General features: G+C 38.4%; 1 protein-coding gene across 4 annotated transcripts in view; it reads left to right on the plus strand.

Annotated features, from left to right (window-relative positions):
* The window catches only part of MND1 (meiotic nuclear divisions 1), a 73,055-nt gene that overhangs the window by 15,559 nt on the left and 36,313 nt on the right, over nt 1-21,183 (plus strand). For all 4 annotated transcript variants that reach the window (XM_055276176.2, XM_055276179.2, XM_055276180.2 and 1 more), the window contains exon 4: nt 211-359. In XM_055276176.2, the coding sequence (XP_055132151.1) occupies nt 211-359 (149 nt within the window). The remainder of the gene's footprint in view (nt 1-210; nt 360-21,183) is intronic.

The raw sequence follows: 21,183 nt of genomic DNA on the forward strand, positions 1-21,183 counted from the left end.
GTCATGCTTTGCTTAAGGATGGGGATACATTCTAAGAAATGTTTCCTTAGGCAATTTCATTGTTGTGCGTGTTGTTATTTTTAAGAGCTTATTATTAACTTTTTAACTCTTGATTTATCATATGTTTTGCAAGTGTTTCCCCAGTTATTTGTCCTTTAATTTTATTTATGGTGTTTTTTTAACATAGAGTCTTTAAAAATTGTCTCTTAGCTGCTATGTCAGTAAAAGACGTCCTTCAAAGCTTAGTTGATGATGGTATGGTTGACTGTGAGAGGATTGGAACTTCTAATTATTATTGGGCTTTTCCAAGTAAAGCTCTTCATGCAAAGAAACATAAGTTGGACGTTCTGGAATCTCAGGTAAGCTGCCGCAGTTAAAAAGAATAGATTTGCTTTATAACAGAGTTGTTTTACTTCATCCTGTTTTCGTTTAGCAGTTTCTTTTGAATTTTTGATATGTACTATTTGACTGAAAGTCTAAAGCTAATTAACATCTCTTTCTCCTAAACAGTATGAGGAACTTAGAACGTTTTAATTTTTGTCTTCCCATATGTCAAGATACTGTTTTTGTTGTTGCTGTTTTTATTGTTTTTTAATTTTCCCTGTATCAATAGATGGTTTTTTGGGAGCAGTTTTAGACTTACAGAAAAGTATTGATGGAAAAGTACAGAGAGTTCCCAAACGTGCCCTTTCTCCCTCACCATGCACACAATTTTCCCTGTTATTGACATCCTATACTAGTGTAATATGTTTGTCACAATTGAGCCAATATTGATTTATTATTAACTAAATTCCATAGCTTACATAAGGGTTCAGTCTTGGTGTTATATATTATGTGAGTTTTGACAAATGCATGATGATGTGTATCCACAATTATAGTATTGTACAGAATAGTTTCGCTGCCCTAAAAATCTGCTGTTTCCTACTTGTTCATCCCTCCCTTCTCCCAAAACCCTAGCAACCACTGATCTTTTTACTGTCTCTATAGTTTTACCTTTTCCATATAGTTGGAATCATACAAAATGTAACCTTTTCAGATTGGCTTCCTTCCCTTAACAAAATGCATTTCAGGTTTCTCCATGTCTATTAATGGCTTGATGGCTTATTTCTTTTTATTGCTGAATAATATTTCGTCATATGAATATACCACAGTTTGCTTATCCATTGAGCTATTGAGGAGCATCTGGGTCATATCCAAGTTTGGGCAGTTAACAAATAAAGCTGCCATAAGCATTCGTGTGTAGGTTTTGTGTACACATAAATTTTCAACACATTTAGTACCAAGGAGCATGATTGCTGGATTGTATGGTAAGTTTATGTTTACTTTCTAGGAAACTGCCAAAGTATCTGTTTTTGCATTCCCAACTACAGTGGGTAAGAGTTACTATTGGTTCACATCACTGCCAGGATTTGGTGTTGTCAGTGTTTTGTATTTTAGCCATTCTAATAGATGTGTAGTGGTATCATTGTTGTTTTAAATTGCCATTCTCTAATGACATATGATTTGGAAGATCTTTTTTTGTGTGTGTGAGATGGAGTTTCACTTTTTTTCCCAGGCTGGAGTGCAATGGTGCGATCTCAGCTCACTGTAACTTCTGCCTCCCTGGTTCAAGTGATTCTCCTGCCTCAGCCTTCCAAGTAGCTGGGATTACAGGTGCATGCCACCGTACACCCAACTAATTTTCTATTTTTAGTAGAGACGGGGTTTCACCATGATGGCCAAGCTGGTCTTGAACTCCTGACTTCAGGTGATCCACCCACCTTGGCCTCCCAAAGTGCTGGGATTACAGGCGGGAGCCACCACGCCCAGCCCTGGAACATCTTTTTTTATGCTTATTTGTCATCTGTGTAAAAGGAGGTGTTTAGATCTTTTGCCCATTTTTTTAATTGGGTTTTTGTTTTCTCATTATTGAGTTTTAAGAGTTCTTTGTATATTTTGGACACCAGTTCTTCATCAAATATGTGTTTTTCAAAGATTTCCTCTGAGTCTGTGGCTTGTCTTTTCATTATCTTAACAGCGTCTTTCCCAGAGCAGTTTTCAATTTTAATGAAGTCCAACTGGTCAGTTTTTTTCTTTCCTGGGACATTCTTTTGGTGTTGTAACTAAATAGTCGTGGCCAAACCCAGGGGCATGTAGATTTTCTCCTATGTTACCTTCTAGGAGTTTTGTAGTTTTGCATTTTACACTTAGATTTATTATCCATTTTGACTTAATTTTTGGGAAAGGTATAAAGTGTGTGTCTAAATTCAATTTTTTGTACATACATATCCAAAGTAACTGTATTTTAGTATAATTTACTTCTTTTCTGTATGTGTGTGTGTATGTATATATATACATAAAAATACACACATATATACACAAAAAATATAAATATTTTTATATAAATAAATATTTTATATAAATAAATAAATAATATAAATTTTTTTGTGTGGGAGATAGAGTCTTGCTTTATGTGTATATGTATATACACATATATACACACGTATACACATAAACATATACACATATATACATATATACACATATATACATATATACAGATATATATATAAAACTACTAAAGTACCCAGGGTCTTGCTTTGTCACCCAGGCTGGAGTGTAGTGTCACAAACATGGCTCACTGCAGCCTCGACCTCCCAGGCCCAAGCCATCCTCCCACCTCAGCCTCCTGAATAGCTGGGATTATAGGCGCACCACCATACTCTGCTAATTTTTGCACTTTTTTGTAGAGACAGGGTTTTGCCATGTTGCCCAGGCTGGTCTTGAACTCCTGAGCTCAAGTGATCCACCTACCTCAGCTTCCCAAAGTGCTGGTGGGTGAGCCACTGCGACCGGCCTGTAACCCTGTGCACTTTATGGATTTAAAAACACTTCAAGAAGGAATCCATACTGAAGGACATCCTTTAGTAATTTGTTCAACCAGAGTTTAAGAGTGGTAAACTCTCAATCTTTGTTTGAAAATGTCTAATTTATCATTGCTTCCCGAATATAGAATTCTTAGTTATTTTTCCTCAGCATTTTGAAAATAATACTTCATTGTCTTGTGGCATATGTTGCTAATGAGATGTTTTGCTATCATTCTAATTGTCTTGTTTTCCTTAGTAATCTCTCTTCTGTTTGCTTTTAAGATTTCCTTCAGTCTTTGATGTTGTTTTGATGTTTTATCATGAATCCGAGTTTGCATGTTTTTATTTCCTTTTTTCAAAAAAAAAAAAAAAGAAAAGAAAAAGAAAATTCTAAGGTGGTATTACTTAAGCTGTTTCCTGTTCCCTAATAGCTCTGTTCTTTCCTTCTGGGATTCCTATTTGTATCCTTATTCTATCGTCTATGTTGCTTAAGAACTCTTTATTTTTCCATGCCTTTCCATGTCTGTGATTCATTGCAGTTAATTTTCTCAGCTCTCGTTCACTTACAGTTCTTTCCATAACTATTTCTAATCTGCTACTTAGCTGTTCATTAAGTCTTTTTATTTTAATAATTAGATTTTATCTCTAGAAATTCTATTTAGTCCTTTTTCAGTTCTGCCTATCCTGTTTTTCCTACACTGTTCTATTTCATTATGGCTTCTTGCTTTCATCTCTTTTATAACTTTAAACATACTGATATGGCTTGGATCTATGTCCACTCCCAAACTTCATGTCAAATTGTAATCCCCAGTGTTGGAGGTGGGGCCTGATGGCAAGTGATTGGATCTTGGGGGCGGTTTCTCATGAATGGTTTAGCACCATCCCCTCAGTGCTGTTCTTGTGATAGTGAGTGAGTTCTCATGAGATCTAGCTGTTTAAGTGTGTGGCACCTCCCCCGCTTTCAGTCCTGCTCCTGCCATGTAAAATGCCTGCTCCCCCTGAGTAAAGGATCCCTGAGGCCTCCCCAGAAGCAGAAGCTGCCATGCTTCCAAGTAGAGCCTGCAGAACCATGAACCAATTAAACCTCTTTTCTTTATAAATTACCCAGTCTCAGTTATTTATAGCCATGTGAGAACAGCCTAATACACATACTTAACTTACATTTTCAGATTACTTAAATATGTCATATTTGGGGAGGGCTATTAATTTGATCGGTGTATCTGCTGGCTACTACCATTTGTAGTATTTTTTTAACCTGTATGTTTTTTAGTTTTTATGAGCTCACATTCAATTGGTGATGTTTAGTCTGTGGGAGCCACAGGTGCTCTGTGAAATAGTGGTTTAGGCTTGTTTTTTTTTAGAGTCTCTGGGTACTTTAGTAGTTATGGACCAATTTTTATGTTAATTTCTTGGCTTACAGTTCCACCGCCTCATGTCTTATACAGGAGGAGTACAGCATAAAATTTAGTATGCATGTCTATACATGGCATGGATTGAGAGATTTGTTTTCCTATAGGTGACTTTCCCCCACCCCCACATGAAGTGCAAGATGGAGGTAAGCTCCTTCTTATTTTCCATGGAGTTTGCTGTACTTTGAGCTATATGCTGGAGCTCAGTTCTAGCTCTCTTTGTCTCATGACCCTTCACACATGCTTTCCTTGTGTGCATGTTAGACTCTTAGCCCCTAGTTACTTTTCTATTGTTGCTCTTTGTTTTTTCATTTCTGTCACCTGGGGATAGTTCTTTTTTTTTTTTTTTTTTTGAGGTGGAGTTTCGCTCTTGTCACCCAGGCTGGAGTGCAGAGGCACAAGCTCAGCTCACTGCAACCTCTGCCTCCCGGGTTCAAGCAATTCTCCTGCCTCGACCTCCTGAGTAGCTGGGATTACAGGTGCCCGCCATCACGCCTGGCTAATTTTTGTATTTTTAGTAGAGACAGGGTTTTGCCGCTTTAGCCAGGCTGGTCTCGATTTCCCGACCTCAGGTGATCTACCTGCCTCGGCCTCCCAAAGTGCTAGGATTACAGGCATGAGCCATCGCGCCCGGCCTTATTTTATTTTATTATTCATCATTCAAAAAATGGTTTTGCATGTTTTTTGAGTAACAAAAGATGTGCTGGATTTTGGAAATACATGCCCTCAGAGAGCTTTCAGTCAGTTGTAGCAGGACAGTGGGAGAAAAGGAAGAGGCTAGAGAAGGATTGGTGAAGAGATAGGTAGAGGCCCTGTCTGATAGGTTCCTCTGTGGCATGATCAGGAGTTCGGACCTACCTAAGAGGGATGGAAAGCCAGTGGAAATTTTTACCAGAGAAGTTACATGATGATAAATGCCTTTCGGAGGACAGTATGAAGAGCAGGTTGAGGGAAATGGAGCCTAGGATCAGAGAAATCAACTATGAGGCTATTGTAATTGCATGGTTAACAAATGAGGACCCACATTGAGGTATCTGCACACTCACTAGGATGGCTACTATCAAAAACACAGAGAGGGCCAGGTGTGGTGGCTCATGCCTGTAATCCCAATACTTTGGGAGGTCGAAGTGGGAGGATCACTTGAGCCCAGGAGTTCACGGCCAGCCTGGACAACACAGCAAGATTTATTACAAAATAATAATAATGAATTTTTTTCAAAAGGGAATAATAAGTGTTAGCAAGGATTTGGAGAAATTGGAGCCCTTGTGCACTGTTGATGGGAATGTGAAATAGTGCAGCTGCTGTGGAAAACAGTATGGTGGCTCTTCAAAGAGTTATAAATAGAATTACCCTGTGATTCAACAATTCTGTGGTGTGCATCTGTGGTCTCAGCTACTTGGGGGCCTGAGGTGGGAGGATCACTTGAGCCTAGGAATTCAAGACCAGCCTGGCAACATGGCAAGACTCCATCTCTACAGAAAAATTGTAAAAGTAGCTGGGGATAGTGGTAGGCTCCTGTGGTCCCAGCTATTCGAGAGGCTGAGGTGGGAGGATCGCATGAGCCTAAGAGTTTGAGGTTGCAGTGGGTTGTATTCATGCCACCGCACTGCAGGTGAGGCCACAGAGTGAGACCCTGTTTAAGAAAAAAAAAAAATTCCATTTTTGGTACATATCCAAGACTTGAGGGCCGGGCGCGGTGGCTCACGCTTATAATCCCAGCACTTTGGGAGGCCGAGGCGGATGGATCACGAGGTCAGGAGATCGAGACCATGGTGAAACCCCGTCTCTACTAAAAATACAAAAAAATTAGCCGGGCGTGGTGGCGGGCGCCTGTAGTCCCAGCTACTCGGAGAGGCTGAGGCAGGAGAATGGCGTGAACCTGGGAGGTGGAGCTTGCAGTGAGCCGAGATTGCGCCACTGCACTCCAGCCTGGGCGACAGAGCCAGACTCCATCTCAAAAAAAAAAAAAAAAAAAAAAAAAAAAAAAAAGAAATTTCCATATCCAAGACTTGAAAGCAGGGTCTTGAGGAGCTATTTGTACACCCACATTCATAGCAGCATTACAGTAGCTGAAAGGTAGAAGCAACCCAAATGACTTTCAATGAATGAATAAACAAAATGTGAAAGTGGAATATTATTCAGTCTTAAAAAGGAATGAAATCCCTTTTATTTATTTATTTAGAGATAGAGTCTCACCCTGTTGCCCAGGCTGAAGTGCAGTGGCACAGTCATAGCTCACTGCAGCCTCAAACTCCTGGGTGTAAGCGATTCTCCAGCCTTAACCTCCTGAGTAGCTGGGATTGCAGGCTCATCCCATCACAAGGAATGAAATTCTGACAAATGCTACAACATGGATGAACCTTGAGGGCAATATGCTAAGTGAAAAGCCAGTCATAAAAAGACAAATACTCTATGATTCCACATATATGAGGTATCTAGAGTAGTCAAACTTACAGAAATAAGAAATAGAATGAGGGCTGACATTGCTGACCTTAGAAGATAGTTCCACTGGCACTCCTGTCCCTAACTAAAGAACCAGATGTCGTTGCCACCAAAAAAAAAAAAAAGAAAAAAAAAACTATCCAAGCTACCAGTGACAATTCTGGAAGGTATGTGTCATTGGCTAAGCCTGGGTCACGTGTCCACACTCTAGTTGCCAGGAGAGCTGGGGAAGTAAATAATTGGGGTTTCTAGATTCTGTAGTAGGAGTTAGCTGCTTCCTGTTGGCACAAACAGTTCCCCAAAACAGAAACAGGGTTCAGATGCTGAGCAGCACCCTTGCTCCCATGACAGATAATCACAAAATAAGAGAAAAAACTCTAGAAAGGAACACAGGACATGGAGTCAAAATAACAACAAATTTATTGAATATCACTATCTATTGTGTGTTAGATACTGTTCTAGGCACTTGGGATCCATTAGTTAACAGGTTGAAAGCAGGGAGATCAGATAGGTTATTGGAATAATCCAACTGTAAAGTTACAGTGGTTTTTTATTTATTTTATATTTTTTATTTAAGAAAAAGGAAAGAGAAGACCTCAGAAAAGAGATGATCTTTTTTTTTTTTTCTTTTAAGAGATGGGGTCTTGCTGTGTCACCCAGGCTGGAGTACAGGGGCACAATCATAGCTCACTGCAGCCTTCAACTCCTGGGGTCAAGCAGTCCTCCCACCTCAGCCTCCCAAAGTTCTGGGATTACTGGTGTGAGCCACTGTGCCTGGCCATGGTAATGATGGTTTAAACCAAAGCAGTGGCAGTGGATTTGTGAAAAAATTGTTGGATTCTGGATATAGTTTGAAATTAGAGCCAATAGGATTTCCTTATGGAATGGATGTAGAGTGTGAGGTCACGAAAGGAATTGTATTAGTTTTTTATGGCTGCCATAGTAAATTAGTGCAAACTTGGTGGCTGCAAATGCAAGAATTTATTCTCTCACAGCTCTGGAGGCCAGAAGTTAAAAATCAGTGTTACTAGGCCAAAATGAAAGTGTTGGCACAGCTGTTGCTCCTCCAGAGGCTCTCTGAGATAATCTTCCTTGCCTCTTTCAATTTCTGTGGGCTGCCAGCATTCTTTGACTTGTTGCTGCATCACTCTAATCTCTGCCTGTTGGTCACATTGCTTTCTGCTCTGCTGTATGTGTCAAATTTCCCTTTAATAAGGATACATGTGATTGCATTTAGGATCTGTCATATTAATCCTTGAGATGAGTAATCTCATCTCAAGATCTTTAATCACATCTGCAAAGTCTTTGCCACATAAGGTGACATTCACAGGTTCCAAGGATTGGGACCTCCTATCTTTGGGGGACATTATTTAACCTACCACAGCAGTTGTGGATGAATTTTTTAAAAATTCAACTAAGATAGGGAAGACTGCAGGAGGAGCAGTTTCCTGAAGGAAAATCAGAAATTCAGCTTTGACCATGTTAAGTTTGAAGTGACTGTTAGATAAAGAAGTGGAAATATCAAGTAGACAATTAAATATATGAATCTGTAGTTCAGAGACAAGTCTTTATAATTTAACCAACTGCTTCACTAATCTCACTGCAGATGGAGGAGTCCTCACTGAACCCTGACTCTCAAGTTGTTTCACATTTTCTTTGAAGTTATATATTTAGAGTGTTATTGGTTACAAGTACTAGGACATTACTCACACTAGTGGGTTTGTTTTAAGGAACTAGAAATAGGAATGGGAAAACATGTAAGAATAATAACTGGTATTTATTGAGCACCTGTGCCTGGCAGTGAACCATGGTCCTAGATATATTATCTCATTTAATCCCCACAGTATTATGAGGTTACTATTATATTTGTTTTATAGATGAAGAAACTGAGGCACAGAGAGATTAAGAGCTTGTCCAAGGTCTCACAGTAAGTGTGGAATTGGGATTCCGTCTCAGGTATTTTGACTCCAGGGTCCTCATTCTTAATCACGGCTTCTCAAAACAGGTAGCCTGTCTTTCCATTCTCCCCTCCTTACTCTCCCCGCCTCTGCCCTTGGCTGCTAGAGTTGGGTGGAATAGAAGTCTCAAAAGAGCTGTGGCTGGGCAGATATTCTAAAAGTGCTCACCTTATCTCTCTTTTTTTTCAACAACCTTGCTGAGATATAGTTTATATACCATATAATTCACCCATTTAAAGTATATGATGTAATACTTTTTAATATGTTCATTGATAGATGGACAGTCATCACTACAGTCAATTTTAGAACATTTTCATTACCTCAAACAGAAACGCTCTATAGCTATTATTCTGAATCTTCTCAGCCCACTCCTCCCACACAGATCTAGGCAACCACTGATCTACTTTCTGTCACTGTAGATTTCCCTGTTCTGGACATTCTGTATGAATGGAATCATATAATATGTAGTCTTTCATGACTGACTTCTTTCCCTTGTCATAGTATTTTCAAAGTTCATGTATGTTGTAGTATGTTTCAGTACTTCATTACTTTTTATGGCCAAATAATACTCTGTTGTACACATATACCATATCTAATTTATCCATTTACAAATACACCACATCTCATGTATGCATTCATCTGTTGATGGGCATGTGAGTTTTCTCCACTTTTTGACTATTCTGAATAATGCTGCTCTAAACTTTGATGTACAGGTTTTTGTGTGGACATATGTTTTCATTTCTCTTGGGTGTATACCTAGGAGTAGAATTTCTAGGTCATATGGTGACTGTGTTTAATTATGTGAAGAACTGCCAGACTGTTTGCCAGAGCAACTGCGCCATTTTATAGTTCTGATAACAGTGTGTTAGGGTGCTTATTTCTCCATATCCTCCCAAAACCTATCTGAATTTTTGATTCTAGCCATCCTAGTGGGTATGAAGTGGTATCTCATTGTGGTTTTGGCTTCCATTTCTCTGATGACTGGTGATGTTGAGCATCTTTTCATGTGCTTCTTGGCCATTTGTGTATCTTCCTTGAATAAATGTTTATTAATATTCTTTGCCCATATCTCTTCTCTTAAACGTAATGCTGTATTTTTCTTTCCTGCTAGGAAACAACATGCATATTCATCACTCAGTAAATTTTTAAAATCTTAGTTATGAATTTAGAAACTTTATACAGGGTAATTTACTTATGAGCCTTACTGAACTTCCCTGTCTTCATGTTTTATTCTTCTTGCTTTTATCCTTTTTGAGAATTCCCTTTTCTCTCCTCTCTATTTAGCCAAATTCTAAACATCTCTCCTCTCAGAAACCTCCTCAAGCTCTCATTGCTTAAAATATTCTTACCTTTCTCTAACCTCCTGTAATATTTTTTATCACAAGTAAAATATATTGCTTTGGCATGTACTGCTGGTTGCCTAGCTAGTAAACATTGTCCTCCTCTTCTTTACTAACAAAACACTTTGTTAAGGGGTAGTGTGTCTTACTAAAAAATACTCATCTTTCCAGACTCCCTGGCAACTAATGGTGGCAATGGGAAGCAGGTCTGATAAATGAGATGTAAGTAGAAGACTAGCTTTGACTTTCCTGGAAAAGTTTTCACTTTCCTGAAAAAGGCAAAGCTTCTTTCTCCTGTTTTCTGTGATACTGCGTTACCGAGATAAAAAGCATAAGGATGACAGTTCTGTTCATTCATGTCCATATCACATTCTCAAAGAATGACAGAGCCTGGAAGAAAGATCTTGGGTCTCTGGTGGCATCATGAGATACTGTACTAGCCTCATTTAATCCAGTTTTAGTTAAATATTGTTATTTGTGGCCGAATGTGTATTCTAAATGAATACTACTATTTTGTATCCTTTAAAAAAAAAGTGTGATTTAGATTTTGTATTAGTTATCCTTTGCTGTGTAACAAAAATATGTACTCCAAAACAGGGTGACTTTAAGAAATAGACATTACTATCTCACAGTTCTTGTGACTCATGAATCCCAGCATGGCTTAGTTGGGTATGTCTGGCTCAAGGCCTTACGTGAGGTATAGTCAAACTGTTGGCCAGGGCCATATTCTCATCTGAAGGTTCATCTGGGAGAGAATCTGCTTCCAAATCCAATCATGTGGTTATTGGATTTAGTTCCTTGCAGGGTCTTGGGCTGCAGATCTCAGTTCTATGATGGCTTTTGGCCCAAGGCCTCCCTCAGCTCCTTACCACATGGTTTTCTCTGTAGTACAGCTCACAGTATGGCAGCTGGCTTCCCTCAAAGCAAGCCCATGTGTGAGAGTCCAAGACAGAAGCAGTAGTTTTTTTTGTATCTTAATCTAGGAAACAACATCCCATCACCTCAGCCACATTTTATTCCCTAGAAACAAGTCATTAAATTTAGTCTACACTCGAGAGAGGAGATTACATGTGAGCATAAATACAGGCATACCTCAGATATTGCAGGTTCAGTTCCATACCACCACAATAAAGGGAATAATACAATAAAGTGAGGACACAAACTTTTTGGTTTCTCAGTGCACCTAAAAGTTATATTTACACTATACTGTGTGTGATAACATGTTTTTAAAAACTAATGTACATTAATTAAAAAATACTTTATTGCTAAAAAATGCTGATGAGCATCTGAGCCTTCTGTGAGTTGTAATCTTTTTGCAGGTGGAGGGTATTGCCTTGATCTTGATGGCTGCTGACTGATCAGGGTGATGGTTGCTGAAGGGTAGATGGCTATGTCGTTTTTTAAAAATAAGACAACCGTGAAGTTTGCTCCATTGATTGATTTCACAAAAGATTTCTCTGTAGCATGTGATGCTGTTTGATAGCTTTTTACCCACAACAGAACTTTGAAAATTGGAGTCAATCCTCTCAAACCCTGCCTCTACTTTATCAATTAAGTTTCAGGAATATTCTAAATTCTTTGTTGCCATTTCAACAACGTTCATAGCGTCTGCATGAGGAATAGATTTCATCTCAAGAAACCACTTTCTTTGCTCATCTATAAGAAGCAATTCCTAGGACCAGGCTCGGTGGCTCAGTTGTGTAATCCCAGCACTTCAGGAGGCTGAGGCAGGCAGATCACTTGAGGACAGGAGTTCGAGATGAGCCTAGCCAACATCGGGAAACCCTGTCTCTGCTTAAAATACAAAGATTAGCCGGACGTGGTGGCATACGCCTGGAATCCCAGCTACTCAGGAGGCTGAGACAGGAGAATCACTTGAACCTAGGAGGCAGAGGTTGCAGTGAGCTGAGATCACACCACTGCGCTCCAGCCTGGGTAACAGAGCTGGACTCCATCTCAAAAAAAGAAGCAATTTCTCATCCATTTAAGTATTATCATAAGATTGCAGCAATTCAGTCACATCTTTACTCTCTGCTTCTCCTTCTCATTCTTACTCTTGCCATTTCCACCACATCAGTTACTTCTTCCACTGGAGTCTTGAACCCCTCAAAGTCATACTTGGGGGCTAGAATCAACTTCTTCCAAATTACTATTAATGTTGATGTTTTGACCTCCTCCCCCTTAATCACAAATGTTTTGTTTTGTTTTGTTTTGTTTTTTGAGATGGAGTCTCACTCTGTCATCCAGGATGGAGTGCAGTGGTGCGATCCTAGCTCACTGCAACCTCCGCCTCCCAGGTTCAGGTGATTCTGTGGTCTCAGCCTCCCGAGTAGCTGGGATTACGGGCATGCACCATCACACCTGGCTAGCTTTTGTATATTTATTAGAGACAGGGTTTCACGATGTTGGCCAGGCTGGCCTTGAACTTTTGACTTAAGTGATCTGCCCACCTCGGCCTCCCAAAGTGCTGGGATTACAGGCGGGAGCCACCATGCCTGGCCACAGATATTCTTAATGGCATCTAGAATGGTGAATCCTTCCCAGAAGGTTTTCAGTTTACTTTGCTCAGATCTGTCAGAGGAGTCACTGTGGCAGTTATAGCCTTGCTGAATGTTTTTCTTAAATAATAAAACTTGAAAGTTGAAATTACTCCTTGATCCACAGGCTGCAGAATGGATATTGTGTTATTAGGTATGAAAACATTAATCTCCTTGTATATCTTCCTCAGAGTTCTTGGGTGACTAGGTACATTGTCATTGGGCAGTAATATTTTGAAAGAAATCTTTTTTCTGAGCAGCAAGTCTCAACGATTGGCTTGAAATACCCAGTAAACCATGCTGTAAATAGATATGCTGTCATCTGAGCTTTGTTATTCCACTTATAGGACACAGGCAGAGTAGATTTAGAATAATTCTTAAGGGCCCTAGGGTTTTCATTGAGCATTGGCTTCAACTAAAGTCACCAGCTGCATTAGCCTCTAATAAGAGTGTCACCTTGGCCTTTGAAACTTTAAAGCCAGGCATAGACTTCTCCTCTCTAGCTATGAAAGTCCTAGATGACATCTTTTTCCAACAGAAGGCTGTTTTGTCTACCCTGAAAATTTTTTGTTAGTGTAGCTTGGCTAGGTCTTCTGGATAACTTGCTTCACTTCATAGTACTTGCACCCTCGTCTTGCACTTTTACGTTATGGAGATGGCCTCTTTCCTTAAACCTTATGAATCAACCTTTGCTAGCTTCCAACATTTTCTGTGCAGCTTCCTCACCTCTCAGCCTACAGAGAATTGAAGAGAGTTGAGGTTTTGCTCTGGATTACGCTTTGGCTTAAGGGAACGTTGTGGTTGGCTTGATCCTCTACCCAGACCACTAAAACTTTCTCTATCTCAGCAATAAGGCTGTTTTGCTTTCTCATCATTTGCGTGTTTACTAGATTAGCACTTTTAATTTCTTTCAGGAACTTTTCCTTTGCACTCACAACTTGGCTCTTTGGCACAAGAGGCCTAGCTTTCTGCCTGTTTTTGCTTTTTGCTGTATCTTCCTAATTAAGCTTAATCATTTCTGGCTTTTGATTGAAAGTGAGAGATGTGTGACCTTTTTTCACTTGAATGCTTAGAGGCCACTGTAGGGTTATTAATTGGCCTAATTTCAATATTGTTGTGTCTCAAGGAATAGGGAAGGCCAAGGGAGAGTGAGAGATGGGGGAACGGTGAGTCACTGGAGCAGTCAGAATACACACAGCATATATTAAGTTCACTGTCTTATGTGGGCATGGTTTGTGACACCCCAAAACAATTACAATAGTAACATCAAGATCACAGATCACCATGACAGGTATAATAATAATGAAAAAGTTTAAAATAATGCAAGAATTACAGAGACAAGAAGTGAGCACATGCCATTGGAAAAATGACACCGATAGACTTGCTTGACTCAAGGTAGCCACAAACTTAATTTGTAGAAGACACACTATCTGAAGTGCAGTAAAGCAAAGCACAATAAAAATGAGGTATGCCTGTACAAAGAGGGATCGTTCAGGCCAACTTAGAGGACATCATAGGATTTTTTTTAAAAAAAACTTTTCATGTGTATATATCTTCTTAGTTTTTTAAAAGCAGCTTTAATGAGAAATCAATGACATACAAAAACCTGCTCATATTTAAAGTGTATTCTTTTATAACTTTTGGCATATGTATGTGTCCACGAAACTATCACCACAATCAAGGTAATTGAACATACCAATCAACCCTAAAAGTTTTTTTAATTCCCCTTTGTAAAATCATTCTCTTCCTTCCCTACACTGCTCCCCTCCCCCTATCCCCAGGAAACTGTTGCTTTGCTTTCTGCCACTATTCATTAGTTTGTATTTCCTGGAATTTTATATAGATGGCATCATACCGTAGTATGTACGTTCCCCCACCCCCACCCCCAGCTTCTTTTACTCAGTAAAATTATTTTAAGATTTACCCATGTTGGTTTATTTATTCATTTATTTCTGTTGCTGAGTGGAATTTCAGTGTATGAATATACAACAGTTTATCGATGAACGTTTGGGTATTAAGCTCTTTTACTGAATGCATAGACATTAAGGATTATGTGCCCTTGATGTATTTATCATTATGAAATGACTTATTTATTCCAGGTAATATTCTTTGTTCTGGTGTTATATAGGAACTCTTTCTTTTGAGTAACTCTTTCTATAGGAAATCTTTTTTTTTTAATAGTAGCATGGCATATCTTTTTCTGTTTACTTTTAATGTTTGTATTTTCATATTTAGAGTAAGCTTCTTATGTATAGTTGGGACTTGCTTTTTTTGTATAATCTGACAATTTCTGCCTTTTAGTTAGGGTGTCTAGACCGTTTACATTTAGTGTGATTACCTATGTGGTTATGTTAAATCTGCCATCTTATCTCAACTAGTCTCTAAGTTACTTGAGGACAAGAACTGTGTTTTATTTATTCAACAAATAATTATTGAGCCTCAAGTACTTACCTTCTTACTAGACAATCATTTCTTCCTAAAACTAGGCATAAGGGGGGCTGATTCAGCATTTCTTGGTTGACTTCAGAGGAATTCTTTGCATTTGAGGGAAAAGGTCAAATACACGGTTTTTATTTCTTTACTTCTGGATTTCACATAATTTCTACTTAGAAAGTGGGGGAGCTTGCCAAATCTTAATAGAAGTAAGCAAGGAATTCTTGTTAGTTCAGTGAATCTAACTTTTAAAAAATTGAGCTTAATGTCAGTGTTTATTAATTCTGAATGAGAGAATCGGCATCCAGTGTATTTTGTGACATGGCCCTCTTTCCCCACTCTCACGTACCGGAGATCAAAGCTTAATCTGACACACCTGCTCATAAGTTGAAGTCACATCAGAGGCTAACACATAGGTAGATCCTATACCTCCTGTTCTAAGCAGTCCAGAAATAAATGAAGAGCAAGGTTTTGATACGTCATTTGTAAAAGGTTGACAGCCCTTGGCATTTGCTATAGATAACTGTTTTTTTAACTCAAATAAAATGACCTTAATGCCATTTTGCAGACCTAAACCTACTTTCATCTTTCACTGGATATTGAGAAGTCATGAGAGTATCACACTGTGCCCCCTCAGCCATCATTCTGAAGATCACTTACCATTTTAGAGAAGCAATATGGCTTCATGGAAAGAGAAGTAGTTAGAAAGCAGACATGGACGGAAATCACAGCTTCACTTCTTGACCAGCTGTACAATATTAGGAAAATATCTTAAGCCTTTTAAAGCCTTGGTTTCCTAGTTTGTGAAAGAAAGCTTACACCTACTTCAAGGGGGTTGTAGTGAGGGTTAAGTGGTATGTGTAAGATGCCTGGTACTTTAGGCACTCAGTATATGGTGGCCACAGATCAGCTAAATTAGTATTCACTCAGGAATAAATACCGTAAGCTTATTCATTTAGTTATAACAAATATTTGAGGGTCTACTGTGTGTAAAACATTTTACCAGATACTGAAGGTAGTTCTTAAAAGTAGAGGTCAGGGTCCAGACTTTATAAGAAGGAACTTGTAACCTGTGATGAAGAAGAGATATATACACTTGAAAGAGTAAAATGAGTGAAAAGTAATACATGCCAAACTGCCTAAATGAGCATTAGAGGTGAAAAATGCTTCAAGAGATGGTGGGATTCACATAAAGATAGAAGCCACTCAGTTTATGTTGGATTGAAGTAGGTTCCAAACTTAAGGTTATAGTAAAGATCAGCTTACTCTACATATTGCCAAATTATAATGTTAACTTCCCTTGAGTTTCTTGTTAATTACTTCCAGATGGGGGTTGGGGAGACTCTTTAATTTTTTTTTTTCATCATTCTCTTCTGCCAGTGATTCCAATTATGTGCAGGAATGTTCTTGTCCCTTGAGAACAGACATTCTTATAAGCTGAAAAATCAGGAAACATTTTTTTCTCTTGCCTTTAGGTTGTATGTGTTGATCATTATTAAACAGTCTATAAGCCTCATGGTTATAATTAACGTTTCTCTTTAACATCTTTTAAGATAGCAAACAAACCAGCAACTGCTCATTGGTTGTGTTAACTTTGGCGGTTATTTTCTGTGTGGCTGCTCTGTGCATGTGCTGTGCTAAGTTTTTTGGGCAATATAAAAATAATAGAATATGAGGTTCACATCCAGAGAATTTACACTTTAATTGGTAAGGCAAAATAAATTCCTGATATAGTTAATTAACTTATTGGAAAAAGTTATTTAACTGTGTAATGTTTAATGTATACTCAGTGCCAAATACTGTCTTTGCTATGGGTCCTGATTGTTATACAAGTTTAAAGGATGGCAGGATTTTTATACATTTATATAGCTATGGGAGACTTCTTAGAAATGATTATTTTGAGCTGAAAATTGGGTAGGTTTAGATGGATGGAGGAAATTCCCAAGGGAAAACAGAAGGAATATTTATTGAGCACTTAGGTACAGTTTTAAGAGCTTTTGCATGTTTTATATCGTTTGATTCTTACACTTGCATGAAGTAGGTATTGCTACTAACTCTGTTTTATGTAAGAGAAAATGGAGGCACTAAGAGATTGAATAACTTGCCCAAGGTGACAGTGTTAGTAAATGATGAAGCAAGATTCAAATCCAGGCATTCTTACTCCATAATCCTTGTTTGTAACCACAGATAAACAAAGCTTTAAAGCAGATTACATTTAGTGGATAGTTGGTGACCAGCTTGGAAAGGATATGCAATTTTTTGTTATATAGTAATGGGAAAATAAGGTTGGAAATCAAATGGAGGCCATAATATGGGGTGTTTTAGTGTTTGGTTGAATTTTGTTGTGTACATGTACACCAAGCAGAGGAAGCTGGAAATTTTCCTGTCAGAATGTTTTTATATTCTTTTGCTTACCTAATTGCCTAAAACAATTAGATTATATGTAAGCTTAGAAAATAGCTGTTATATTCTGATATTAAGCAAAAAATTTTCCTTCTCTGTATATGTGATTGAATTTTGCTGAAAATAATTTGAAGTGTAGTAATTTATTTCTGCAAAGCTGAAATAAATCTTTGTATTGGCTTGGAAAAATAATTGTTAAACTAACCTCTTTAGCTGTGACCCATATGCATTTCTGAAGACTTTTAACATAAATTACTAATTTTAATGGGCAAGAAAAGCTTTATGTGGAAGTGATGAAAGTGGTAGTGCATGTTCTAATCTGCTAGTTCTCCTGAAATATATGTAAATATTTTTAGTATTTGGATGATAGTGAAGCAGCTATTTTGGCTCGACAGATAATAATTATAAAGATTAATTATGTTGCAGAAACTTCCAAGTGAAATGACAGTTCTCTGTATGCTGAAGAATATATAGAAATTATTGAAGTCAAGAGATGACTTTTTCTTCTTGATAGCTGTTTCTAGAATTTTAGCTGGAACTTGTTCATTTTCCCCTGTGTGGTAATGATTTAGTAACTGTGTGTGTGGATGTGTGTTTGTGGGTGTGTGTGCACACACACTTGAAAGAAGGAGTAAGTGTGTTTGTGGCCTTTCTGAATATTTTTTGTAAGGAAAAGCAAGGTAAAAATGTGTAAGGATAGGTTCTTCCCATCATCTTCTGGTTCTCTTCTTTGCGCCTCCCAAATAACTTGGTCTTAAGAATGAAAGAACAATTCAACTTCAGGGGAATGACTTCCTCCATTTTACTTTGGCTTGTGTTAGTGGACATGGCATGGGGTCCTGTGATGTGCACACAGCCAGGAAAGAGCAATGTTGTAACTGTTATTTCTAACCTGCTATTCCCCTGGAGTCACCTGGCAATACAGGAGGTAACTGACCACTACTGACTTGAAATGCACATTTTTTAGTCTTTTTCCAAAAAGAATAGAATTTCCAAATTTTATTTTTGTATTTGTACCCCTCTCCGTCCCTTCCACACTTCCTGTTCTGACTTACATATTCCTTTTCTCTGGTGCTGTGGTACCCCGAGCATAACTCTAACCTACTGGACTATGCTACAATTGTTGGCTTACTCAACCCCATGTCTTAGTCAACTTGTATCAGTACCTAGCACCGTTTTTGGCATGCAGTAGATTCAAGTATTTGACAAGTGAATGAAAATTAAAGGAAATAAAGGGTATGAAATTATTCTTAACAAAAACCTTATACCAATTTGGAGAATTTTATTAATATGGCAGCAAGTCTATGTAGTGGTTTTTGACTGAGTTTTATTTAAAGTTAATGGGTCAGAATTATGAAAATCAAAATCTTTATTTTGTTTTCTTCCCCTGCTGACCTCTTCCTTAGTTCTTCATCCAAGTTCTGGTTTATACCCCACTTATTGCCACTGGAAGGTAGTTTGGGGACATATTTTTTAGGGATTGGCTTATGATAAGAATTACATTTTGAAATCCATACTAAGCTGAATTTTAGATATTGTGTATTGGTTTAGGGAAGACACTAACATATTCTTAGGACAACTTAAGTATTTGTTTTGTTTTGTTTGTTTACCAATTTTTAGAAGTGAGTATATAGAATTCTTTATAGCTAAAACTGAGTGCATCAAGAGTAGGTCCACTATTGGGCTGTGTAGATAACTTGAAATGTTTTTGAATAAAAATAGGCATCTCTACTGAAGTTTATTCAGTTCTGTAAATGTTTAGTGAATGCTTGCTATGGCAGGCATTGTGATCGATGAGAGGGACATAAGAATGAATTAGGTAGTTTCTGTTCTCTAGAACCTCTCACTCTAATGAAGAGATAGCCATGTCAACAAATCATTGCAATATGGTGTGATATATGCAATGCTGAAAAATAATGATAGTACAAAAGAGGGTGAAAGTCAGTTCTGCTTCCGAGAAGGCTTTATAGTTAAGGAGATGTGTAAGTTGGTGCTGGAAAGATCTGTGGGAGCTCATAAGAGAATTGAAGGGTGAAGGGCACTATAGCGCAGTGATTTAAGGGAGTAGACTCTAGACCTAGACTCTCTAGATTGAAATTTAACTTCGGCCATTTACATGCTGTGCCTGGCTTTTTTCTTTTTCTTTATCTATAATGGACCAATTATAGTTGTATGTGCCTTGTTCTTTTTACTTGGAAGTTTTTAAATTCCTTCCTCCTCAGCAGAGTATAATACTTTTTTGTGCTGTGACTGTTTTTTATATATACATACTTTCTCAAGTGAAGTCCTTATGTGCCTTGTTTCTATGGCAGACTTTCTTTGAAGGCAGGGTCTGTATCTTAATCATTTTCTATCTCCCACGTGGAATGCAGTCTCTGAGACACACTGAAACATGTAGAAACATGATAAATTTTGAGTGAATGCATAAATCAATATATCACAGCCTTGTTTCTGTCCCAGCTATTGTGTACTGGGTCCAGTAGTCTTACTCCCTGGCCCATACCTTTTTTTGACTCCCAGTCTACACATACAGCAGAAAAGGTGGTTTCCATTAAATAGTTATTTTAGTAATCTTGATTTTTTTTCTAGAACTCAGCTTCAGAAATACACATTGTATAGGAATAATTAAATGTGAATTTTTAACTTTTTTTCTACTATCTTACCTGAATTATATTTTGCTGGGCCTGAGCTCAGCATTACCCAAAGTAATTCTGTGGAATGGATATATGGTAAGTGTTACATAAAAGGGGGTTCTATAATCAAAGGAATTTGAGCAATCCTGGGTTGACAGAGATAAACTAGTTCGACTTTTCTTTCTAAAGCTTTAATATGCCAGCAGGCATTGTGAATCTTATTCAACCCATTTTTATGAGGGATTGGTGATCCATGGAATACACTTTGGGGAAATGCTGCCTAAGTTTATGGGTTCATTTTAGCAAATAAGACTATTTACTGTCCTAGACTACTTTTTCTCCCCAGAGCTGACATATGTTCTATGTTGATACCTGGAATAGTCTCACCAGTTGGCAAATCATATCCCAACATGTGCAAAGTGCTGTTGTTAACAACTGGTGTTTTTTTACTCCTTTGCTAATTAAATATACCTGTATGGAGTGTCTGAAAGAGCCCAATCCATATTCCTTATCCTTAACAACTCCCTTCTTATACGGGACTTCAGTATAGTAGTCAGCTTTCTTAGTGTATGTATAAGTGTCTATAGATTAAACATCTGTTCTCTCCACCGATGTAGCATACTTTAAATTTGTATCTCTAACATGACATTAGCAAGTGAGAACTTTTGAAACCACAAAAGTGGGCTGCACGCGGTGGCTCACATCTGTAATCCCAGCACTTTGGGAGGCCTAGGTGGGTGGATCATGAGGTCAGGAGATTGAGACCATCCTGGCTAACACGGTGAAACCCCGTCTCTACTAAAAGTACAAAAAAAATTAGCTGGGCATGGTGGCGGGTGCCTGTAGTCCTAGCTACTCGGAAGGCTGAGGCAGGAGAATGGTGTGAACCCAGGAGGCGGAGCTTGCAGTGAGCCGAGATCCCGCCACTGCACTCCAGCCTGGGCGACAGAGCGAGACTCTGTCTCAAAAAAAAAGAAAAAGAAAAAAAACCCCACAAAAGCTACATATTCTATTTTAAAATATTTATATTTCCATTTTTTAAGTAAGTCTGAACTGGACAGAGCCATTCTAAAAGGCCAGGAACAGTGGCTCACGCCTGTAGTCCAGTGCTCTGGGAGGCCAAGATGAGGATGGCTTAAGGCCAGGAGTTTGAGACCAGCTTGACCATGATAGCAAGCTTCA

The sequence above is a fragment of the Symphalangus syndactylus genome, chromosome 4 (genome assembly GCF_028878055.3).
Source record: "Symphalangus syndactylus isolate Jambi chromosome 4, NHGRI_mSymSyn1-v2.1_pri, whole genome shotgun sequence".
Taxonomy (NCBI): domain Eukaryota; kingdom Metazoa; phylum Chordata; class Mammalia; order Primates; family Hylobatidae; genus Symphalangus; species Symphalangus syndactylus.